The sequence below is a fragment of the Schistocerca nitens genome, chromosome 3, assembly GCF_023898315.1.
Source record: "Schistocerca nitens isolate TAMUIC-IGC-003100 chromosome 3, iqSchNite1.1, whole genome shotgun sequence".
In the NCBI taxonomy this organism is placed as follows: domain Eukaryota; kingdom Metazoa; phylum Arthropoda; class Insecta; order Orthoptera; family Acrididae; genus Schistocerca; species Schistocerca nitens.
The window spans coordinates 515,160,991-515,188,125 of NC_064616.1; the positions used below are offsets into that span (position 1 = coordinate 515,160,991).

At 38.8% G+C, this 27,135-nt stretch overlaps 1 protein-coding gene across 1 annotated transcript in view; it reads right to left on the reverse strand.

Moving 5' to 3' along the window:
* Nucleotides 1–5,670: 5,670 nt before the first annotated feature.
* Nucleotides 5,671–27,135, reverse strand: part of LOC126248435 (beta-galactosidase-like) — a 287,520-nt gene continuing 266,055 nt past the window's right edge. The window contains exon 12 of the mRNA XM_049949413.1: nucleotides 5,671–11,260. Within this exon, the coding sequence (XP_049805370.1) occupies nucleotides 11,033–11,260 (228 nt within the window). The 3' untranslated portion in view covers nucleotides 5,671–11,032. The remainder of the gene's footprint in view (nucleotides 11,261–27,135) is intronic.

Here is a 27,135-nt window from a genome sequence, read left to right on the forward strand (position 1 = left end):
ATTTCGAAGGAATTAATGAAGTGTTAAGTAGGTGGTCATAAGCAAGGTGGTAGTGTAGAAAGCAATCTGACAAGTAAGGTTTGTAGGTTAAATGCAGACTTTGATCCTTATTAATTGGGCTGCCAGACACTCTTACAATTGGAACTTGTGCTTTACATGTGATATACCATTGTAGATCAGCCTTAAGTGATACATGGAGGGCTGTGTCGTCCTGTGGTGAGTTTAGTGCTGTGTCATTACAATTTCACACGCAAATCAGTGAGAATATATGCAGGAGTATTGCAGCAGTGCAGGTAGCTGGCAGGCTCAGAGTGTTGTCATTTCTGTTATAGCTACCAAGCTGTTGAATTATTGTGACACGGGCCAGGTTTGTTTGGTGAATCCTGTCATGACAGTGGTAATTTGCAGTTCTTGCAATACGCACAAGGGGGTTTCTCCACTGGTAGTTTTTGTTGGTGTTGCAAAGAGCATGACTAGGAGGGGGTCATTGGTATAACAGATTTATTTGCTGCTGCCTTGTATAAAAAGCTGCGATTTTTGTAGCAGCTCCATTCACAACCCAACTGTTCAATGAGGACTTGGAGACTATGCCAGGTGAGGGGACAACATGGAGCAGCCAGCAGCAATCACGAGCTCAAGTCTCCCATCACCTGAACTATGCCCACTGTCCGTACTTAGTATGCAGCACAGTGGGCATTCCAGGCTCACTCCTGCCACAATATTACTGACTTCCTTCACTATAGTGTGTGGTCCTCTGTGCTACAAACCAGCAGCCACCTGGATACAGTCATTCACCACAGAGTTGGCTATCACAGCAAGATTCCCATCCATCTTTGCACACTTGCCGACACATGGTTTTGCATGGTGCCTCACTCTACAGGGTCACATGCCATGCACTGAGCACAAGTGTCAGTAAATGTTGGTGTGCACATGTTGCAGCCTGCTGGCCGGGACGTTGGCTTGACATGTTGCCAACCACTGGCCCTCTTCCCATGGAGATGGAGCATGGTCCCTATCTTGCACTGATAGAGTGCTAATGTATGAGTGGTAAATCCAGCCATTTCTCTCTGGCCTTTCACTGGCATGCCATCCTGCCTCAGCACTCTTCCATTTGCCATCTTGACATTGTGGCTATGTCTCTACCCCCATGGTTGGCTATACATTGAATATAAGAAAAAGCTTGTTGCACTCCACAAAATCAGCTACCTGTGTAGCAAAATCTCATGTGCAGTATACCCTGACACTACAGTTTTCAATCCTATGTCACAAATCTATGAAGTCACAGCCTTTGTTGTTACAGAACATTCAAAGTCTCTCCTTCAACCCTCCACTTGACTCAGAATTGGTGGGTTATGATAAGTTCTGTGATAAAACATGATTCACATAAGCTCTTTGCACTTCTGCTGTAGGTGATATGATGATAAGTATGATAATCACAAAAAAAAAAAAAATAATAATATACGGCACATCAACTCCTTTACTCAAGTGTGTGACAGCCATAACAAAAAATACTGGGCAGGATTAGTGATTTTATGGGACTTCATAATATATTTTGACTTTGTCCAGTAACACTAGAATTATGTGTATCAGTGTTACTAGAGGATATTTATATGACGACAGGTTTTTTTGGTTTCTGAGTCATCAGTCTTGTGGCTGGTTTGATGCCGCCTGCCATGAATTCCTCTCCTGTGCCAACATTTTCATCTCTGAGTGGCACTTGCAACCTACTTCCTCAGTTATTGGCTGGATGTATCCCAATCTCTGTTTCCCTCGACAGTTTTTACCCTCTACAGCTCCCTCTAGTACCATGGAAGTTATTCCCTAATGACTTAATAGATGTCTTCTCATCCTATCACTTCTTCTTGTCAGTGTTCTCGATACATTCCTGTCATCTCAAATTCTGCACATAACCTCTTTATTCCTTGCCTGGACAGAACCTTCTATTTCTGAATGTTATCAACCCATCTCATTTTCAATGTTCTTCTGTAGCACAACATTTCAAATGCTTCTATCCTCTTCTGTTCTTGTTTCCCTTAGTCTATGTCATACTGTCATACAATGCTGTGCATCAAATCCACATTCTCAGAAATTTCTTCCTCAAATTAAACCTATGTTGGATACCAGTAGACTTCTCTTAGCCAGGAATGCCCTTTCTGCCAGTGCTAGTCTACTTTTTATGTCCTCCTTGCTTCATCCATCATGGGTTATTTTGCTGCCTAGGTAGCTTCATCTATTTTGCAATGGCCAATTATGATGATAAGTTCCTCATTGTTCTTATTTCTGATACTTCTCCTTGCTTTTGTCTTTCTTCACTTCACTCCCAGGCCATATTCTGTACTCATAGATTGTACATTCCATTCAGCAGGTCCTGTATTTCTTCTTCAGTTTCACTGAAGATAACAATGTCATTAGAGAATCTTAACATTAATATTCTTTCATCTTGAATTTCAATACCATTCTTAAAGTTTTCTTTTATTTCCATCCTTGCTTCTTTGATGTACTGACTGAACAGCAGGGGAGAAAGACTACTTCCCTGTCTTACACACATTTTAATCTATGCAATTTATTCTTGGCCTTCCACTCTTATTGTTCCCTCTTGGTTCTTGTACATATTGTATAACACCATTCTCTCACTATATCTTACCCCTATTTTTCTCAGAGTTTCGAACACCTTGCATCATTTTGCATTGTTTCAGGTCAGCAAAACCTATGAACATGTCTTGATTTGTCTTCAGTTGTGCAACATTGCAACTGCTTCCCTGGTACCTATATCTTTCCTAAAGCCAAACTGAGTGTCATCTAACAGATCCTCAGTTTTCTTCTCCATTCTACTTTATATTATTCTTGCCAGAAACTTGCATACATGAGCTGTTAAACCACTTGTGCAATAATTTCCACACCTGTCAGCTCTTGCAGTCTTGGGAATTGTGCCGATGATGTTTTGCCATAAGTTTGATGGTATATCAGGACAGATAACTCACCAAATAAAAGACCTATTGAGCCACACACAGGGCACTGAAAAGGCTTACTATGAGCTGAAATTTCTGGACAACTAGACAATGCCCTTTTTCAGAGGCAGTACACATACGCATGTGCACCCACACACACATGTGCCTGCACTTGCATGCATACGTGCATGCCCATACACCCACATGCAAACACACACACACACACACACACACACACACACACACACACACACACACAAACTCACATGGAAGAAAAAGAGCCATTCACTCTCTTGCTTGCCCTCATGGTTGTGCTGTCTGGGTAGAGTGGACAGCAATCTTGTATGGGGTGGCTAGTGAGGAAAGGAATTTGTACGGAATTGGGAGATAGTGGAATGGGAAGGAAAAGCGTGAGGAAGATTGCACTAGTGCAAAAATTTAGGTTCCTGAAGTGGTCAGATGAATGGGATAGCACTCACACTTATATGTTCTACAGGGTTCATCTACATCTACATCTACATCCATACTCCACAAGCCACCTGACGGTGTGTGGCTGAGGGTACCTTGAGTACCTCTATTGGTTCTCCCTTCTATTCCAGTCTCGTATTGCTCATGGAAAGAAAGATTGTTGGTATGCCTCTGTGTGGGCTCTAATCTCTCTGATTTTATCCTCATGGTCTCTTTGCAAGATATACGTAGGAGGGAGCAATATATGGCTTGACTCCTCAGTGAAGATATGTTCTCGAAACTTCAACAAAAGCCTGTACCGAGCTACTGAGTGTCTCTCTTCGGAGTTCCACTGGAGTCTACCTATCATCTCTGTAATGCTTTCGCGATTACTAAATGATCCTGTAACGAAGCGCGCTGCTCTCCATTGGATCTTCTCTATTTATTTTATCAACCTTATCTGGTACGGATCGCACACCAGTGAGCAGTATTCAAGCTGTTGGCAAATAATTGTACTGTAACCTACTTCCTTTGTTTTCAGACTGCATTTCCTTAGGATTCTTTCAATGAACCTCAGTCTGGCATTTGCTTTACCGACAATTAATTTTATAATGTCATTCCATTTTAGATCACTCCTAATGCCTGCTCCCAGATAATTTATGGAATTAACTGCTTCCAGTTGCTGGCCTGCTATATCGCAGCTAAATGATAAAGGATCTTTCTTTCTGTGTATTCAAAACACATTACACTTGTCTACATTGAGATTCAATTGCCATTACCTGCACCATGTGTGAATTCGTTGCAGATCCTCCTGCATTTCAGTACAATTTTCCATTGTTACAACCACTCGATATACTACAGCATCATCTGCAAATAGCCTCAGTGAACTTCCAATGTTATCCACGAGGTCATTTATATATATTGTGAATAGCAACGGTCCTATGAGACTCCCCTACGGCACACCTGAAATCACTCTTACTTCGGAAGACTTCTCTCCATTGAGAATGACATGTGCATTCTGTTATCTAGGAACTCTTCAATCCAATCACACAATTGGTCTGATAGTCCATATGCTCTTACTTTGTTCATTAAATGGCTGTGGGGAATGGTATCGAATGCCTTGCGCAAGTCAAGAAACATGGCATCTACCTGGGAACCCGTGTCTATGGCCCTCTGAGTCTCGTGCACGAATAGCACGAGCTGGGTTTCACACAATCATCTTTTTCGAAACCCATGCTGATTCCTACAGAGTAGATTTCTTGTCTCCAGAAAAGTCATTATACTTGAACATAATACGTGTTCTAAAATTCTAGAACTGTTCGACGTTAGAGGTATAGGTCTATAGTTCCGTATACCTGTTTGACGTCCCTTCTTGAAAACGGGGATGACCTGTGCCCTTTTCCAATCTTTTGGAATGCTACACTCTCTCTTATGATCAATGAGATGATGGGTTGGAATCTGGAGTGATGCTGGAATGGATGAGGGTACCATGTAGACTGATTAGATACTGGAAAGTCACTTTCAAAGACATGGTAAAACTAGTGAGAAGGATATTCATCAAGAAGTTACGAAAGACATTCTAAACCTTGGTAAATAATATGTTTCAGATATTCCAACCTTGACATTATTTCTACAATGAAGATGGTGCTCTTTTGTTGCTTTTCATAAGATATGCGAAGGGTGTAAGGCATATAATGTAAGAAGGGATAGGTGACACATTTCTGAGTAAGGTGCGTAGAGAAGTATCTGTTTCTAAATTTTCCTGTAAGACTGTCAGCATAGTAGGCCAAAGACTGTTTGTCATTACAGATCTGGCTTCCTTGACTGGCCAGGGCTGTTTGTTATTCAATGGACAACAGCTGTTGACGTTAAGATATTACTGATAATTGGTAGATTTGACTTGAAAAGAGTTTGCTTTGGTCTTATGTATTATGAAGTGCTAAACATATTCACTGAGCAAAGGAAGACCCAATGAAATGAATGGAATATTTACTGAATTTTCTGTTGCTGCTTGACAGAACATAATAATAGTGGAAGTTGTGCCAAGATTCTGGAGGAATAGACCTAGAGGTTCCAAACCTTAGTCTGAATTGTAAATTTGTTAATGAATCTCAAACAGGTGAGTAAGTTACAGGAGATATATAGAAAGGAATCCCTGCCTAAAGGAATTTAAGGATGGTAGTAGAATCAGTCTGTGATATTTAATCATGATTTCTATATAGTCGTTATGTTTTAGTTACTGAGGGTGAGGTATTTACAAAGTGTTCAGTTTTGATTTTGTGTTTTAATTTATATTCATACAACATTTACAAATAATTTCATTTGAAATTGGTAGTATAAACAAACATAACTGTTAACATACAGAAAACACAATAGTTTTGATATTTACATGTTTGAGACAGTTAACTGAAAATACATTTTGTTTACAGACATCAATACACAACATCACTGAAATCTGTGCGTTACCAGTCATCATTGCTTATGAATGACATGAAAATCTTGTTGTTGCTGAATGTGAAGGTTTGTAAGATACAGTCAGTTTACTCGACTAAGTAAGTCTGTGGTCTAAGTAATACACAGTTAGTTATAAATTTCCAAGCTTTATATTTCCAAGTTTTCTGTACTACATGCAGACATCACTTTCATGATAAGAGTATAGTTACATGACTGAATATTCATTGCATAAATGCTTTTCATTTACATGTAGTTTTGGAATGCATCTTTATTGTTGTTATATTGATATTTTATTGAAATCAACCACACAAATAGTTTATTAATCAAATATTTGCAGACAGCCTGCAGCATAGCAGAGTAACTAATCAACTACAATTAAAGCAGCAAAATATAATGAAACATTTGCAATTTCCAATTTAATAAAAAAAATGACTCGGACAGTCATTATCTATTATAAATGCAGAACTGTATATGTACAATGACTATGTTAACTTTCTGTCTTTATCTTAAAAACAAACACACACACACACACACACACACACACACACACAGAGAGAGAGAGAGAGAGAGAGAGAGAGAGAGAGAGAGAGACAGAGAGAGAGACAGACAGAGAGAGAGAGAGAGAGAGAGAGAGAGAGACAGACAGAGAGAGAGAGAGAGAGAGAGAGAGAGAGTTATGTACAATCTACCTATACATTCCTAGTGGTAACATTACTTATTACAAAGTTCTGCTCAAAGAGATACTTTTGATTGTTTTATCAGCAACATCCTCTTTTTATCAAGACATTATGATCAGCACATTCTCAGGTATCACCATGCATCCATAACAAATCAGTTATTTTATAGGAAATTGAAATTTATGGTCTGTAAATTGATGGAGTATAAATACTTAAAATATGTTATTAATCTTGTGAGATTAGGCAGCATTTTAGGAAGTCTTTTCATTGTTTTAAATGCCAAATCTACCATTGTTCATCTTCATATAATCTTATTTTGTCAATTAACATGTGATGCCCTCCATAAATGGAATTAAGCCAGTATATCAATTTTTGTAATCAGTGATACCACTTCTAGTACACTAGTGTCCAAGAGTTAAACATAATCATGAAAATACAAAAATTAAATGGGAAAAGGTGAGAAAGCACCCAACATCACCATAAATATTTCCCTTGGACCCAACTTGTTTGCTCTGTATACGGAACGAGTACTCTGTGGTGCGAACAATGGCACAAGCAAAAGGTAAACACAAACAGCGCATGAGACTAATCATATCTCAGTCTTGTTTGTCCACTAATAGTTGAGCAAAGTGCAGTTTCTTGGTGAAGTTGACAACATAATGCCACAAAAATGCAACTTGAACCCTGTTTTGCTGCGTAGAACACTCAGCCACTTGGAAGCAAACCAGATACAGACCAACATCTCAGTATCCTTAGATGTGCCACAAAGCATCATTTGAGGCTTTGGCAAAGGTGTTGAGTATATGGTCATTGTTGGCCAGTACTAGGTCAACCAAAAGTAACTACTTGACAGCAAGACCGATACCTTGTCGTAACTGTCCAATGTAATCAGAATGCACCTGCAAAGCAACTGGCTGCAGAGCTTGCAGCTGCCACAGGAGTTTCTGTTTCCCAACAAACTGTCTATTGGAGACTCAGAAAAGCAGGGATGTTTGCCAGAGATCTGGCTATGTGCATCTTGCTCACTCCAGCATGGAGATGGGCCCGTGTATTATGGAGTCAGCAACATCAAAATCTGACCATGAATGAATGGAGGAACATGCTCTTCACAGATGAATCCCACTTCAGTTTTAAAAAAAGATTCTCATCTTACATTTCTCTGGAGAGAACCTGATACCCAATTCAACACCAGGAAAATTGTGGAAAGTGACTGGTTTGGTTGTGATGACATCACGGTATGGGTAAGCATCATAATGAATTGCCATACAGAGATGCACAACTTTGTTGGTAGCTGGAGGAATACTGTATACACTCTGGGATACAGAGATAAGGAACTGCTACCACTATTGTGTCTTTTCAGAGATATGGTTGGTCAAGACTTCCTCTGTACACATAGAGCTTTTCTGGTGGATGACTTTCTTGAAGGTGATGATACCTGTTGCATGGACTGGTCAGTGATGTCCCCAGATCTGAACCTTATAGAACAGGGCTGGGCTGCTTTAGGGAGATGAATTGCATCCTGTCAGCTTCCGCTAAGGACACTTCCTGCCCTCCACACTGCTCTTGCTGCGGACTGAGATTGTCTGCAAAGAACATTTTTGAACCATCTCGTAGAATGCATGCTGCATCACAGTGCAGCATGTGTTGCTGTTAGCAGTAACCATATCCCCTATCAACGACTTCTTTTGATGTAGAACAGATTTCTCAATTCTGTTATTTCCTTACAAATATGTATTTTAACTACCAGAGCTTCTCTAAAATTATTTTCCAGGCACTGTGGTATGCCAAATGTCTTGTGACTAAGTTTTAGCTCCTACAGTAATCCTTCCAAAGTGCTAATAAAACAATATTCCCTCTTTTCATGATTATTCTTAACATTTGGTCACTAGTGTATTTGATTGCAGCACAATCAGTGGAGGACTATTGTTAGGTTAACACTGTTTAATGGTGCCCATTGTGTTTTATAATACATGTCAGCAGTTATCCTTTTGCAAGCATGTGCAGTTCCTCCTGGGTGTGATATGCACAAAGACTTAAGAAGAAACTCAGTCAAATAAAATAAAGTTGACCAGCAAACATAATGGTTGGTGAATAACATAGCCATCCACAAATACTTTTTAATGTTTTATTTTAGTGCTATTACCAGTTTCAGGCTTCCATGCCCATCTTCAGATTGTTAACATTATCAGTTACACAGACGTTTCGACCCACAGCATGTCATCGACTCCTACACTACACAAGAATATTTGAATATTTAGTGCCACTGTATAGGTAGTTTCATTAATATGAACAAGCTTAAGTGGTTGCATTTATTTAGATACAATGTAAAATAGTTATATTCACTTACATAAGTTCCAGTAGATGGTTATGTGTTTTGTTGGGGTAAGAGTGGTTTTCCAGGTTGATCTCTATGTTGTTGACTTGCAAACACTACACATATTGCAAATAAATCACAGTGGCACACTTCATAATATTCTTAATGTCAGTGAGCATCACATGTGCTATAGCTTGATGTTTTTGTTTACAATGCAAAGGTAATCATTAAGCAGAGATACAAAGATAACATTCATTTTCAGTTGACCAAGGATGTAAACAGAGGAAATATGATGTGGGATGTGCAAAGTGCAATATGTTAATAACAGAAAAACATTTGCACTCTATGAGTAAACTCATTTTAAAAGACAATAGAACAAATTATTTTTAGAATGTCAAGTATGTCATCCTTTTTTTACATAAATTTCAGCAGAAATTTTGATTAAATACTTTAAAGGCAATTGATTGCCTACTATAATTTAGATGTATATGTACATCCATTTATAGATACAGATATCTGCTTATCATGACCATATGTAAGTTAGTTGCAGGAAATACAAAATTAAAAAGTTGGAGGGTGTGATGAGAGCAACACAATTGTTCACCGTGATAGTTTATATTGATACAATTTTACACTGATATCTTAACCAGGTGAGTCTGAAGATTGCTTCCCATTGCTAGCCTTTCTGGCTGCATATAGATTTTCTTGTTTAATGAGAAATAATGACATAAGTGATGAGCACGTACCAGAGAGTGCCAGATTTGCATTCATGGGCATTGAGAGTTTGTACACAAATATCCTTGTCCATGAAAATAATGAAATAATTAAGTGCAATTTAATAAAAAAATAGCTTTTCCAGTCAGAAATATACAAATCCATAGAGTTTTAGAATTAATTCTAGCCCATAACTATTTCTCATTAAACAAGAAACTCTATATCCAGCCAGATAGCCTAGCAATGGGTAGCAGCCTTGCAGGTCTCTAAGCCAATGATAATATTAAACATTTGGAAATTAAATTTTTCTGGGCCACCTGTTTAAGATATCAGTGTAAAACTGTACAAATATAAACTATTATGATGAACAAATTTGTTGCTCTCTTCTCACCCTCCAACATTTTAATTTTGTATTTCCTGCAACTAACTTATAAACAGTCATTTTAAGCAGATGTCCGTATATATAAATGAATGTACATATATGTCAAAATTGTAGTATGCAATCAGTTGTCTTTGAAGTATTTCATCAAAATTTCTGTTGAAAATTAAGTAAAAAAAGGATGACATACTTGAAATACCGAAAACAATTTGTCCTGTTGACTTTTAAAATCGGTTTAATCATAGAGTGCAAACCTTTTTATGTTATTAACATAGTGCACTTTGCGCATCCCACATCATATTGCCTCTGTTTATATCCTTGGTCAACTGAAAATGAATGCTATCTTTGTATCTTTGCTTAATGATAACCTTTGCGTTGTAAACAGAAACATCAAGTGTATAACATGTGTGATGCTTAGCACTGACATTAAGAATATTATGAAGCATGCCACAGCCATTTATTTGCAATGTGTGTTCTGTTTCTAATTGAACAACAAAGAGATTGACCTGGAAAACCACTCTTACCCCAACAAAACAAATCACTATCTACTGGAATTTATGTAAGTGAATAAAACTATTTTACATTATATCTCAAGAAATGCAACCACTTAAGCATGTTCATATTAATGAAACTACCTATACAGTATTCAAATATTCTTGTGTAGTGTAGGAGCAGATGACATGCCATGGAGCAGAACATTTATGTAACTGAAAATATTAGCCATCTGAAGGTGTGCTTGGTAGACTGTAACTGGTAATAGCACTAAAATAAAACATTAAAAAGTATTTGTGGCTGCACACATCATTCACTAACTGTCTTGAATGGCCACAGTGTTCACTACATCCAACATGGATAAAATAACTTTGCAAACATAATGTACTGATGTTAGCTGTGGTGTTACTGATAGAGAATCATTTACATGAAATATTATGTAAGTGTAACATATTTATAACAAAAGTCTTATCAGTGACCACATTCACTTGTTACAATTAAATACCTTCTCAGTTACCAGTCCTATATAATTTATCAAGATTGATACAGTTTAATGTCATTCATTGTCAACAGTCAAGAGGAAACCTAATAATTTCACCAAGTTACATCAATGACAAGGAGTTACTTTTCCTTGTTTAGGTGGTTCTTTATTAAGATATGGCTCCTTTGTAAACTTGACTTGCTTACTTTGTGAGGGTAGCTCCAGCTCAAATAAAATAATTTCATTTGTTTTAGGATATGGCTGAAGAAATATGGCAGGTACATACAGAGTGACTTGAGAACCTTCAATGGGCCAATAGCGACCCAAATTGTTGCCGTTGACAAATGCTACACCCTGAAAAGAAGACAGAATAGTGTAAAACTACATAAGCTTCTCTGATGATGTTTGAAGAGGTTACTTAACTGAAACCAATACAGTTATGTGATCACTGAATCTTTTAAATACACTCAATACTCTAGGTAAATTAGGTCATGGTTTACATTCAGCCTTATCAGACCTACCTATAATTTATATACAAGGAAAAATAAGTGACTACCCAACCTGAAGTACACAGAACATTTATAAGACAGGGTTTCTTTTTCACTGGTTAAAAATGTCCATAGATTACAATACCATGTTATTTGTGTATAGTGAAACTGGGCGTGAAGTGGTAAAGCTCCCCCCCCCCCCCCCCAAACTGCAGGGGATGAATAACAACTGTTTCCAACACTAATACTTCCTTTACATCTTGAATTAGTAATATCTGTTCCCTTGGAGCATTCACCATAAATTACTCTCCATTTTCCAAAAGCAGTAAAGGTGTCTTTAGGTCTTAAACAAAATATAATTTGGCGAAAGTGATACTGCTGCCAACAAAAAATATATGTAAGCCCTGTTGCTCTCAATTACCGTTGCACAGTTAAATAAAGCATTTTGAATAGATATGAAATTAGGTTAATGTTCTGAGTGCCTAAACAAATTAAAAACACTGAATACCATGATCTCCTGAAAACACATTACATAAAACTCAAAGGAGGACAGGACTATCATTTGAGAGCTGCTTGTTATTAAATCTAATCTGTAAATAAAAACAAGTTTAATTATCCACTTGTCAGATGTGAGGTAGCAATCGTTACACTATATTAGATGCAACTAGTAGCATTCAGTTACTTTAACTGTACTTCACATAATACAACAACATGTTTCAAGAGACAATGCTTTCATTGTCAGAATTTTGACATGCAGCATATATGATTAAAACACAATGAACTCAATACCTCATTTGTGGCATTCATAAAATAAAATTCATAGGAGTATAAGTTGTCATCATATATTAATATTGTCCACTTCTGTCACTCTCATTATCATTACATATTGCAAATGCACATCATGTCATGTTCCCTTCAGCAGCTGTTGGCACCAAGAGTGATCAGGTGATGCTTCTCATCATGTTGTGAACTGCTGTGAGCTATTATGTGCTAGGTACTGCTCTACGTAGATCAGCCAGAATATTATGACCACTGACGTATTATCAATATAAACTCATCCAGGCAAGAGCAGTATCACCTGGTGAGGAATGACTCATAGTCAGACACATGCATGGTGCAAGTAGTACAGGTGAGCGTGCTGTCTGTGAATAGAATGCCAAAGGTGCACAGTCTGCCTGTGTTCCACTGAGGCAGACTGTGATGGCCCAGAGGCTCAGCATGAGCATTTTGGAAACTGCTCAACTTGTTGGGTATTTGAGGAGTGCTGTGGTGTCTGTTGTCAACACATGGCAAAACCAAGGTGAAACAATGTCCACATGTTGTGGGGTTGAGCGGCCACCCTCATTACAGATGTCGAATGTCATAGGCTGGGCAGACTGGTATAACAGGACAGGCAGTGAACTGTGGAGGAACTAACATCAGACTTTAATGCTGGGTGCAGGGGGGTAGTGTGCCTGAACACACGGGGCACTGAATACTCCTAACTATGGACATCCACAGCTGACAACCCATTCATGTGCCAATGTTAATACCATGACATCGGCAACTACGACTGAAATAGGCATGTGACCATTGGCACTGGATGTTGGCACAGTGGCAGAGCATTGCATATTCTGATGAATCTTGGTACCTTCTTCATCATACCAGTTGGAGAGAGAGAATCCATTGAGCCGACCTCTGTGGCAGAGCAGTTCTAGGCACTTCAGTCTGGAACCGCACTGCTGCTATGGTCGCAGGTTCGAATCCTGCCTCAGGCATGGATGTGTGTGATGTCCTAGGTTAGTTATGTTTAAGTAGTTTTAAGTCTAGGGGACTGGTGACCTCAGATCTTAAATCCCATAGCGCTTAGAGCCATTTGAACCATTTAGAATCCGTTGTCTTACAGGGGAACAGCCCCTTGACACCTGTACTGTGGCGCAGAGTCAAACTGTTGCCGGCTCCATTATGCTCTGGGCAACAGCCATGTGCACATCCACGGGTCCAGCAGAGCTCGTGCAAGGCACCAGGGAGTATTGTACCCTGGCTGCAGACCACATACACTCCTTCAAGACAATCATGTTTCCTGAAGGCAGTGGCATGTCAAAAGGCCAGGAGTGTACTGGAGTGGTTCAAGGAAAACAGTGATGAGTCCCAACTTGTGTTGGCCCCCACCTCATCACATCTGACCCCAATCAAACATGTCTTGGATGTGATTGTCAGAGCTCACTGTCCCCTTCCTGGAATTTATGGGATTTAGGTGACCTGTGGGTGCAGATGTGGCACCAACTCCCTCCAGTCACCAAATCAGGGCCTCATTCTGCTGTTATCTGTGCCAAAGATTGGCATACCAGTTATTAGGTGGGTGGTCATAATATTTCTTGCTGGTCAGTGTATATGCACAGCTACTGACAGAACCGCAAATGCAATCCATTGGTCACCTACCCTTACCTTGTTTCCTAAGACACTGCTTCCATGCCAATGTATGCTATCACCATCATCTGGCTGCTGCATCGGCAAAGTACTAAATACTTAATTTCTACATCTCTATTAAAATAAATCCAAAATGCTGTTAAGATTATTTTTCCAATGGCTTTGATTTGCACTTTAAGAATATTGTTGCATTTCTTTTTTGTGACTGCTAATTTTAATTCTTCCAGTAAGCTGAACTTCTTTTCGTTTCCAAATGCATTATTTTTAAATCACCTTATAACCCCTTTAAGGGGTAGCCTGTTTCATACACATAGCTGGCTGGGGATGCCTTGAATCTACTGCTTATGGACTGGAGTGTCTATGGATTCACTGCACATGGTACAGACATACAGTACTGTGAAGTATTTTTGAACATTTTTTCTGAAAACCGCCTTGAACAGCTAGTTAGGCAACCCATAAACAATGGAAATATTTTAGACCTTGTTGCTTAAAACAGGCCTGATGTTATTGACAGTGTTGGTATAGAGACAGGGATTGGTAATCATAGTTTCATTACAATGATGATGGCTACTTAAGTTTATAAATGCATCAACAAGGCAAGAAGAGTATTTACAAGCTATATGGGAAATGTAATGAGACTGACAATACTGAGAGCAATCTGGTCACACTGTGTTGTTCTATTTCTGTGGAAGTGTTCATCTCTTCCAGATGCTCAGTCTGAATTTCAGCTCCATACAGCCATCACATAATTTTTGAGAGCACCATCAGTGAAGTTGTGTTTTTGTTGTGTGTTATGAAACTGGAAGAGCACAATTTAGAGAAACATTATGTCATCAAGTTTTGCATTAAACTTGGGGACTCTGCAAATATGACTTTAGAAAAGTAGAAATAGGTCTGTGGGGAACATTCCTTATCAAGAGCACATTTTTTTTTTTTTTTTTTTTTTTTTTTTTTTTTTTTTTTTTTTTTTTTTTTTACTGGCACAAATCATTTTTGGTAGTCAAGAACATATTGAAGATGAACCTCACACAGGGAGACCTTCAACTTGCAAAACAGATGAAAATGTCAAGTGTGTGCGTGCTCTTATGAGATCATACTGATATATAACAATAAGGATGATGGGTAATATGTTAAACTTAAACACTTCCACTGTACATCAACTTAGATCAAAGTCTTGCAAGTAGGTGCTACATCATGACAGTGCCCCATGTCACACAGCCACTTCCGACACAGAATTTTTGATATGAAAAAGTGTTCATGCTGTTCCACAGCCCCACTTATTCATCTGATCTGAGTCCTTGTCAATTTTTTGTTTTCCCAAAATTGAAAAATGTCTTAAAAGGATGTCATTTTGGGACTCTGCAGAACATTCAAAAGAATGTGACTGACTTGTTAAAGGCCCTTCAAGTTAAGCCTTTCAGCACTGCCACGAAGATGGGAACAATGACTCTGCTTGTGAACAGCTATCAAGAAAACTACTCTGAATGGGACAATATTGTAGATGGTAGATAAAAAGTCAGTCTATTTACTTTTCTTACACACCTCATATGCTAGAAAAAGCAGATAAGCTGTTTTAGCATATCCTTTGACAATGAATGGACATCATTTAGCTTTAGTATGACGGACATAGAAGAATTACTGGCAATGTTTGAAATGATTGTAAATTATGCTTGGGAGATGTACTCTGATCAGCCAGAACATTATGAACACCCACCTGATAGCCACAGTATGTCCACCTTTGATGTGGATAACATTTTCAATGCATCATAGTATGATAGCAATGAAGCCTTGGTGGGCTCACTGGAGGGAGTTGGCACCACATCTGATAACATAAGTCACCTAATTCCAAAAATTACAGGGAGGGGGTGATGAGCTCTAATACAGGTACCACATTCAATCACATCCTAGGTGTGTTCAATCAGGTTCAGATCTAGCCGTTTGGGGGCCAACACATCAACTGGTACTCGCCACTGTGTTCCTCTAACCACTCTATCATACTCCTGGCATTGTGACATGGTGCATTATCTTACTGAAAAATTCCACTGCATGGGAAACATGACTGTGATGAAGGGGTGTACATGGTCTGCAACCAATGTACAATACTCCTTGGCAGTCATGGTGCCTTGCATGAGCTCTATTGGACCCATGGATATGCAGGTGAATGTTCTCCAACCTGCAGTACATGTGTCAAGGAGCTGTTCCCTGGAAGATGATGGATTTGCTCCCTCCCACTGGCATGATGTGGATGTTATCAGGTTTAAGTTCTAGTTGCTGATGTTGTGATGTTAACACATGCATGGGTCATCACCTGCAGAGGCCCATTGTTAGGAGTGTTTGGTGCACCATGTGTTCAGACACACTTGTACTCTGCCCAGCATTAAAAGTCTGATGTTAGTTCCACCACAGTTTGCCACTGGTCCTGTTTTACCAGTCTGTGCAACAACATCTGTAATGAGGAGTGTCCACCCAACCCCACAGTGTCTAGACATGGTTTCACCTTGGTTTCATCATGTGCTGAAGACGCTCACTACAACACTCCTCAAACACCCAACAAGTAATGCAGTTTCTGAAATGCTCATGCCAAGCCGCTGGGCCTTCAAAATCTGCTCTTGGTCAAACTCAGGTATACTGTGCTCCTTCCCCATTCTACACACAGGCAGCATGCTCACTGATACTTGATGCACCATGCATGTCTCTGAGTAGCAGTTGTTCCTCATCAGGTGCTGCTGATATCCCCTGGATGGGTTTCTATTGATAGCAGGTCAGTGGTTATAATGTTCTGGCTGATCAGTGTATGTGACAAGTAAGTGGATTAAGGATGGATAAGATCAACCATGGCTTAACAACAAAATTCAGAAAATGTCAAGGGAGCAAAGACTGTTGCACTCTCAGTAAATGAAAAAAAAAAAAAGACTGCAAATGTTGACAGGTGAAATTTACTTGAAAATTGTGCATCCATAAGAAGATAAATGTGCAAAACAAACAACATTCACCTTCATATCTTATTGGAAGATCCTGCTGAGAACCCTAGAAAATTCTGATCATGTCTAAAATCACTAAATGGGCTGAAGATTTCAATCCAGTCACTCATCGACCAGTCTGGTGTGCCAACAAGGCAGAAAATGGAAAACTGAAGTTTTAAATTTCAAGTTAAGACATCTTTCATGTAGTAGGTTTGTACGAACATGCCATCATTTGACTGTCACAAGGACGCCCACACGCAGGACATAGAAATAGGCATCCATGTCATACTGAAGCAACTGAAAGAGTTGAAAACAAGTGAGTCAGTACATCTGGATGGAATGGTAGCTGGATTATACAGAGAGTTCTCTGTAGCACTGGCTCCTTAATTACCTTGCATTTGTCATGAATCTCTTGTCCAGCTCAAAGTCACAAGCAACTGGAAACTCTTGACTCCCATTTATTTAAAGGATGGACCTGCACAATTACTGAGCAATATCCTAAACATCGGTTTGCTGAAGAATTCTTGAACACTGAAGTACAGATTTGCAATCATGGTGTGTGGGATAACCATGAGAGTGCTCTTGCTGTCATGTGAAATTGCACCCCAGACCTTAAACTCCAGGTGTAGGTCCAGTATGTCTAGGCCACAGACAGGTTGGTTGCAGACATTCATCTGGCCTCCTTCTAACCAACACATGGGTACCATTGACACTGAGGCAGAACCAGCTTTCATCAGAAAACACAACAGACCTCCACCCTGCCCTCCAATGAGCTCTTACTTGAGACTACTGAAGTCGCAAATGGTCATGGTTTGGGGTCAGAGGAATGCACTCTACAGGGTGCCTGGCTCAGAGCTGGCCTTGAAGTAACTAATTTTTAACAGATTGTTGTGTCCCTGTGGTGCCAACTGCTGCTCAAATTGCTGTTGCAAATGTGTAAGATGTGCCATAGCCATAAGCTGAATACAATGCTCTTCCCTCTTGGTAGCGCCGCATGACACTGGAATTATCACTAGCTCAAACAAAGCTACAATACTACAAATCCCCACATGACTCTAGCACTGTTCACAGGAAATTTCAGTAGAACTATACATGATGTCTCTCCTAAGATACATCAGACAGATTTTCTCCTGTGTTTTAGTGGATATTTGAAATTTTGCTTTAGCAGCATGTGGATTCAATCACCCCAAACAAACATTGCTCATCATGTCTTTCATGGGACACCCATTCTCGATACAAAGATTCGGTTCATTTCCAATTATAAACAGAATGATTTTTAAAGTGAATTTTACATGCCCATTTGACAGAGTGGTCCCAAATTACTCTAGCGTGATATTTTTACCAATATGTATTAACAGGGACAGTAAAATGTGAGGAACAGTAAGTATTCCAGCTGCACCAGCACTGACTGCCACGCTACACAGAAGCGCATTGCTCAACTTATGCTGGAGTATGGATTATTCTTCATGTTTTACTATTTCTGTTAAAACATATCATTAAAATGAATATTACACTGGACTAACCTGGTAGTGCTCTATCAAATGGGGACATAAAATCCTGATTTAAAAATCATTTTGTTTGAAATGAGAAATGTACCAACACATTCTGTTGATATCAAAGACAAGATGAGCAATATTTGTTTGAGCTAACACCAGCTACACACTGCAAAACCAAAATTGCAGATATCTGCTGAAACTGCTGACAAAATGTGCCTGACAACCTATAGGAGAGAGACCCAGTACAGATCAACTGAGGTTCATAGTACCACCAACACCTTCATACCTACAACGTCAGACCATACCCACCCACGAATGTAAACTAATAAATACAAAATTCAGCTACCATGCCAAACCTCAAAATAATAATAAACTATTCAAACACAAATTACAAAATCCACATCTCACAGAAAATTACATACATAAACAAACATACTACACTCTTACAATAAAGACCAAATACAACATCAAACATACTTATCACCCTAACCCTACTCTCCTAAACATCACCTACCCACTAACTGATACTCATCATCAACAAAATACCTGCATAAAAAACAATTAACTCATACAAACATCATTCACAACTTTGGAACAAAAAAATAAAAAATAAAAAAGTAGACTAGTATGGTAAAAGCTCAACTGTAAAACATTTGATTATTTTCATACTGATTTCATCAACAATAATAGAATTTTTAAAGAGTTTCAATTTAGAAAAACATCTTTTGAACAGAAAGATGAGTTTTAACAAATTTTTTTTGGGACACTTTTCTTGAAAATGTAGACTATCCACTAAGGAGCTGCTGAAACCTAAGTTATCTATTGGTGAAACAGAGTTATTAAAAGTGTGTACATATTATAGTAAGACCACAACACTCCAGCATTTGATAGTCCATCACATACGAAAAATTTCCCTTATTTTTAGCTTGGTACAACTGGAAATACAATTGGAGGTCACTGAGTAACATCAGAACCACTTGGTATAGTGACTCATTAGTAACGATTGTCTGCCTCACTGAGCAATTATATTGTTGCCAAGATAGCTTTGTGCTAGTATAAACAGTTCCTTGTTCACTAGACATAACAGACAGTACTTACAATTGCATCAGTGCTGCTTGAAGAAGCTGAGATCGAAAGTGATGTAAATGATGATGAGTCGACAGCTGATAGCTCTCAAATTTTGTGAATGTTAAATTCAGCATCTGTTAATGGGCTGAGTGTGTATTTGGCAGAGGAAGCTGACAAATGGGTCAAAATTGACAGGAATTTAGCTATCAAAGAAGAGCTGACACAGTGCAATATTGCAAAGTTTTTTGAACCCACAGGAGGCACCAAAAATTGAGGGTGATGAAGAAGAAATGCATACAATTCACATCTCTTGGGTCGAGGCTTCAGAAGCCTTGAACACTTTGGTGAATTTTGCTGAGAGTAGCCAACAACAAATTCTTTTGATGTTGTGAATCTACATATCATACAAACTCATTTTGATCAAAAAAGAGCCCAATCCAAGAAACAAGTTCACTTTTCTGCAATGCTGCAGAAGCTTCAGAAGAAAATATCAGCTAAGCCATCAGTGCTAGATACCAAGCCAACATATTGCATGTCCTTGACAATGTCATATATCTGTTCCTAAAGACAGTGATTTCCATTAATCTCCATCAAATTGGAAAACAGGCAGTCTGTTATGTTAAAATGTGTGGATAAAAATTCTAGGTTAGTATGAGTAATCAATGAGCCATCTTCAGATCAACAAAAATTATTTTTTAATTCCATGTGTATCATCTGCCAGGCATTACATAGTCTGTTGAACTGAATTGCTCTTGGTGTCATGTACACACTAAAGTAAGTTGTCATGGTTACATAATGTACAATGTTAGCCATATATGTCTCTGATGCTCATACTGCCACACTTTTGTCTAAATGCAAGGTGACTAACAGCAGAAATTATCATATAACAAATGTATAGTTGTAAATATGGCATATCACTTGCAACACTACAGGAAGAAGGAAATACCTGTTTATAGTTGTCAGAGAACCGTGTCATGTTTCAGATTACATGAAAAGGCAAGGGAGTATTGCTCTCATGAAAAGTTCTTTATTCCATTCAGAAATTTAAAAATTTAACAAAGCTTTAGGTAGTTTCATGAACAACTCAAAATTACCAGGTGTTGCCCTGTATATTGTCATCATTTTTATTCACTTTCTATGAATTTATATTTCTGTATCACAGCTTTAGAATGCCAAACACTACCAATTCTGAGTGTAGCAATGTTTTTATATTTTTGTAACTATCTCATGTAGATAGCAGCTCCTTCTCCATACCCAACTGACAATAATCGAATGCTAAGCTATATTCACCTGCATTTAGTACTATAGAGTACACTTGCAACTGTATAGCTGTACTGTCCCGGCTGACTGTTTGGGGTGAGGAGTTGTGTCAGGACATATGGATGAAGGAGAAAAGAGGCAGGGAGTGGGAGGTGTGGTTTTCAGCAGGGAGTGACAGGTAGTATGTGTACAGCATAAGAATGTGGCACTGATGAGCTTATTCTGGCCACAGGTGTGGGCCACTGTTGAAAACATCTTAAGATCCATAGTTTTTCTCTCTTTTTCCAGCTATTTCTTTGGCTTTTGTGCAGAAGAATCCACTTAAACCATTATTTTGGTAGCCCATCACATGTATTTCTAAGGACTGTGTGCTACAATCTAACATGGATCAGGCATATTGCTCATTACAAATGATAGTTCTGAAATTTGATGCAATAAGGACAGCTTATCCCTACCAATTTGTAGCAAAGAGCAGTTCTATGAATCATCCTGTTTCCTTTTCTTCCCTCCTCAAATTTTGCATCATACTGTGCTGTCATATTTTGATATCATTACATTTACTCCATATATCTCTGAGCTCTTTTAGCTGTGGCAATCTCATAATTATCACATGTTGTTGCCATTTACATTAATAAATAAGTGAAAAGATCATAAATTTAGGTTGTAGTCTATACCTGCAGAAATAATGTTCACCATAATTCTTTAAAAGCAAAAGATTCAATTGGTTATGATAAAATATGAAAAAATTTAATTAATGAGTGTTTTTCTGCATTTGTATAACCAGTCATTTATCAGTAGAACATTTTCTGAATTGTTAAAATATACTGAAGTTAAAGATTTGTTTTAAAAACACCATCAAATTTGTATCCAATTACACTTCTACTAGCACTGCTGAAAATAAGAAAAGGTGGTGTACAATCCCCTTAGCCAAATGGTTACAAATAAGATATTGTCAATGTCACAGTTCAGATTTCTAAAGGGCTCCAATATTGAGAAGGCCCTCTACATCCCCAGTGATAAATTACTTAATTGAGTACACACTAATTTATACATTACTGGTTTACTTTGTCATCTGTCAAAGATGTTTGACTTTGTAAGTCACAGTATCCTTTTGACTAAATTAGAATATTATAGGATGTAACAAGAAATGCTGCAAAATGGTTAAAATCCTACATCTCTCGTAGGAAAAAAAATGTGTCAATAGGAAAGAGACATGTGTTAAGCTACCAGGAATCACAAAACTGGGAACTAATTACATGTGGTGTCACAGAGGTTTACATCTTAGGGCACTTCCTCTTGTTTATATTGAAGACCTTTCATCTGTAACATTACCATGCACCAAGTTTGTTGTCTGCAGATGATACAAATATTGCAACAAATAACAAATCAAGAGAAAGAGCATTTAATGAAATTTTCATTGACATTAAAAAATGTTTCCTAGCCAGTTCTTTGTCATTAAACTTTGGAAAAACACGCTATATGCATTGCAGAGCTAGTAAGAGGTTTTCTACCAGTATATGCCTAAATTTGATATCAATCATATAGAAGAATCTAACAGTGCTAAATTCTTGGGATTAGACCTTGGTAATAAATACATAACAAATAGCTGCTGAATTACTTGAACAGATCTCCATTGCAAACAGATGCTGTCAGACTTAAGTGATTACTTTCATTCCATAATGTCTTACTGAATCATTCTTTGGACTAACTCATCAAGTCAAGCTAAAGCTTTTGAAATCCCAAAACATGCCTTTCACTTGTGTCTTATCCCGCAATTTTGGCAGGGTTAGCATTGTAACAATCCGGTTTGGCATGCTTAATTGGAAAGGGTGGCCAGATGACCCCCCGCCCCCCGGGACAGAATCCGTGTACCCCAGCTGTTTGCATCTAGTATAAATCATAAAATAGTGTGAACATGTTACATATGTCTGCGAGTCATGAACTGAGGCGGGACATGGGAACCAGCCTGGTATTCACCTAGTGGGATGAGGAATATCGCCTAAAAGCCACATACAGGCTGGCCAGCACATCGGCCCTCGTTGATAATCTGCCGGGTGGATTCGATCTGGAACCAGCACGCCTACCCGAGTCCAGGAAGCAGCACATTAGTGCTCTCAGCTAACCTGGCAGGTGAAATCCAAAAATATGTAATATGAATTATTTGTGATGTGAACTCAAGAACATACTGCAGACCCTGTTTAAGAAACTAGGGTAATAACTATTGCTTCTCAGTATATATTTTTCCTTATTGATATTTGTCATTTACAGCAAATCCCTATTTCAATCCAACAGCCCAATTCATGAAATAAATACCAGAAATATAAATAATATTCATACAGTTTTAAAGGCACTTACTTTGGTCCAGAAACACATCCATTATTCAATAGTATGCATTTCCAACAACTTGCCAGCAGCCATAAAATTTTAACTGCTAATATAGTTCAGTTTAAGATGAGCCTAAAGAACTTATTGGTGGGCAGCTCCTACCCCACTGACGAATTTCTTATCAAAAGCTACTGATTGTACGTGTTGTTGATAATATCAACTCCCCCCCGTGAACCATGGACCTTGCCGTTGGTGGGGAGGCTTGCATACCTCAGTGATACAGATATCCATACCGTAGGTGCAACCACAACGGAGGGGTATCTGTTGAGAGGCCAGAAAAATGTGTAGTTCCTGAAGAGGGGCAGCAGCCTTTTCAGTAGTTGCAGGGGCAACAGTCTGGATGATTGACTGATCTGGCCTTGTAACACTAACCAAAATGGCCTTGCTGTGCTGGTATTGCAAACGGCTGAAAGCAAGGGGAAACTACAGCCATAATTTTTCTCAAGGGCATGCAGCTTTACTGTATGATTAAATGATGATGGCGTCCTCTTGGGTAAAATATTCCAGAGGTAAAATAGTCATCCATCCGGACCTTTGGGCAGGGACTACTGAGGAGGATGTTGTTATCAGGAGAAAGAAAACTGGCGTTCTACAGATCGGAGCATGGAATGTCAGATCCCTTAATCGGGCAGGTAGGTTAAGAAATTTAAAAAGGGAGATGGAGCAGTTAAAGTTAGATATAGTGGGAATTAGTAAAGTTTGGTGGCAGGAGGAACAAGACTTCTGGTCAGGTGAACACAGGGTTATAAATATAAAATCAAGTAGGGGTAATTCAGGAGTAGGTTTAATAGTGAATAGGAAAATAGGAATGTGGGTAAGCTACTACAAACAGCATACTGAATGCATTATTGTGGCCAAGATAGACACGAAGCCCACACCTACTACAGTAGTACAAGTTTATATGCCAACTAGCTCCGCAGATGACGAAGAGATTAATGAAATGTATGATGAAATGAAATAAATTATTCAGATAGTGAAGGGAGACGAAAATTTAATAGTCATGGGTGACTGGAACTTGGTAGTAGGAAAATGAAGAGAAGGAAATGTAGTATGTGGACATGGAATGGGAGTAAGGAAAGAAAGAGGAAGCTGCCTGGTAGAATTTTGCACAGAGCATAACTTAATCATAGCTAACACATGGTTCAAGAATCATGAAAGAAAGTTGTATACATGGAAGAACCCTGGAGATAATGGAAGGTCTCAGACAGAGATTCGGCAACCAGGTTTTAAATTGTAAGACATTTCCAGGGGCAGATGTGGACTCTGATTATGAACTGTACATTAAAACTGAAGAAACTGCAAGAAGGAGGGAATTTAAGGATATGGGACCTGGATAAACTGAAAGAACCAGAGATTGTAGAGAGTTTCAGAGAGAGCATTAGGGAATGATTGACAAGAATGGGGGAAAGAAATACAGTAGATGAAGAATGGGTAACTTTGAGAAATGAAATAATGAAGGTAGCAGAGGATCAAGTAGGTAAAAAGACAAGGGCTAGTAGAAATCCTTGGGTAAAAGAAGAGATATTGAATTTAATTGATGAAAGGAGAAAATATAAAAATGCAGTAAATGAAGCAGGCAAAAAGGAATACAAACGTCTCAAAAATGAGATCAACAGGAAGTGCAAAATGGCTAAACAGGGTGTATGTACGGAATAGCATTACGCACATATACAGATGGTAATAGTATTGCATACATAAATTATAAAAGAGCAGTGCATGTACTCAGGTGGTGTTCAACATGATTATAGCCACACACTGGAAATTAACATGGAATGGCAGTTGGAGCTACATGCATGGGACATTCAGTTTTGGAAATCGTTCTAGAATTTAACATTCCAAGACCCACAGTGTCAAGAATGTGCTGAGAATACCAAATTTCAGACATAACCTCTTACCACTGACAGCGCAGTGGTTGATGGCCTTCACTTAATGACCAAGAGCAGCAGCGTTTGTGTAGAGTTGTAAGTACTAACAGATAAGTATCACTGTGTGAAATAACTGCAGAAATCAATGTGGAATGTATGATGACTGTATCCATTAGGATAATGCAGCAAAATTTGGCATTACTGGTCTATGGCAGCAGACAACTGATATGAGTTCCTTTGCTGCAGCACATCATCCTTGGCTTGTGACCATATCAGTTGGACCCTAGAAGACTGGAAAACCATGATCTGGTCAAATGAGTCCCAATTTTGATTGTAAGACCTGATGGTAGGGTTTGTGGGCATGAAGCCATGCACCCAAGTTGCCAACAAGGCACTGGGCAAGCCAGTGGTGGGTGGCTCCATAATGGTGTGGGCTGTGTTTATATGGAATAGTCTGGGTCCCCTGGTCCAGCAGAACTGGTCATTGACCATCTGCAGCCATTCATGGACTTCATATTCCCAAACAACAATGGAATTTCTGTGGATAACAATGAGCCAGATCTCTGGGCCCCACTGTTCATGACTGGTGTGAAGAACATTGTGGACAATTCAAGTTAATGATTTGAACCCGCAGATCACATGACATGAATCCCATCAAACATTAATGGTACATAATCAAGAGGGCAGTTGGTGCACAAACTCCTGTATTGGCAAAACACTGTATACTGTGTGTGTCCACATGTAAAGTTCCAGTTTCAAAATGCTATGGAAGGGTAATGAATGCTCAAAATGATATCAATGGCATAAAATTTGAACAGCATGTTATTGATACATGGGGAAATTAACAAAAGCTTGATCAATAGATGGCACTGTAAGTGTCAGAATATGCACACAAACAGATGTGCAGCACATTTCTGTTCCTTGGTCTGCATCCAAGGTGGCCAAAATGAATGTCTCCATGAAGGATCATGTGCTGCTGATAAATCTCTTTTCCAAGAACTATGACTATGTGCCAGTAGCCCTGCAGAAGTTCCAGACACTCAAGGATATGAAAATAACATTGGTCCACTGTTTGTTAAGGCTCTGGAGAAAATTATTAAAAATTCAAAAAGACATGTTCATTTGAAGTGAGATGTGGCAGATGGAAGAAAGCAGTTGATCTTCAGTCTGTTGACGATGTGGCCACAACATTACAGGAGAGATCAAGCTGTGGTGTGCCACATGCAGTGTATGGGGAATTCCTCAAACACTGGATGTGCTTGAGAGCTCAGTACATAAAATTCTGCAAAACATCCTGCGCTACTAGCAATACAAAATCACCCATGTTCAGGAGTTGCTTCCTGCTGACCTGGCACTAGACAGATATTCACTCTGGAATGTCTTACTCACATTGAAGTGGACAATGAATGGCCATGGACCATTCTGTAGGCAGAGGAAGCTCATTTCTATCCCCAATGACATGTCAATAGGCAGAATTGCAGAATATGGACAATGGTAATTCTGTACACATCAACCAGTACAACCTGATTCTACATAAGTGAATGTGTGATACATGCTGATGACATTTACTGTAGGGCCCCATTTTTTGGAGAAGATGAGCCTATGGGTCCTGTTACCTGTACAATCACAGGTAAATGCTATGAGAGTCTTCCACACAAATGTTATTCCAATCCTTCAACAGGGTGGATGTGTGGGTAGGAAGATTTTATTCAATATGGCACATCTCCACACATTGCACAGTTAGTAAAGTACCTGCTGCAGAGATATCTTGTAAATTCTAGAAATTTGAACCATCAGTTCCCTACAGCCTGGCCATTCAGATCACCTGTTCTTAATCTGTGTGACTTCTTGTTGTGGGGATATCTGAAAGATGTTTTGTTCAGTGCTTCAGTTACAAATGTAGCTGAACTGAAGGCATGCATTGCACAATGCTGTCTGAACGTGACCGCTGAGACTTTCTAATGTGTTGTAAAACATACTGTTTATCTGTTTCTTGATTTCAAGTTGTGACAGAAAATTGTGTTCAGCATACTGAACATGTCTTTTGCCAGTCTCATACAAATTAGAAATCAATGTCATTTTACCTCTTATGCAGTTTTTGGCTCCAGGGCAATTAAAAACCAATTTGATTTTTGTTTTTCCCATGCACTGTGGCACCATCTGTCCACAGTGGACAGGCTTATCTAAGTAACACTGCCACAACTGCTGATTGCCCAACTTCTGCAGTCATGTATACTGAACAGTACAGATGATGTAATGCACAATTGATACAATACCTGTCATATTGTGATTTGT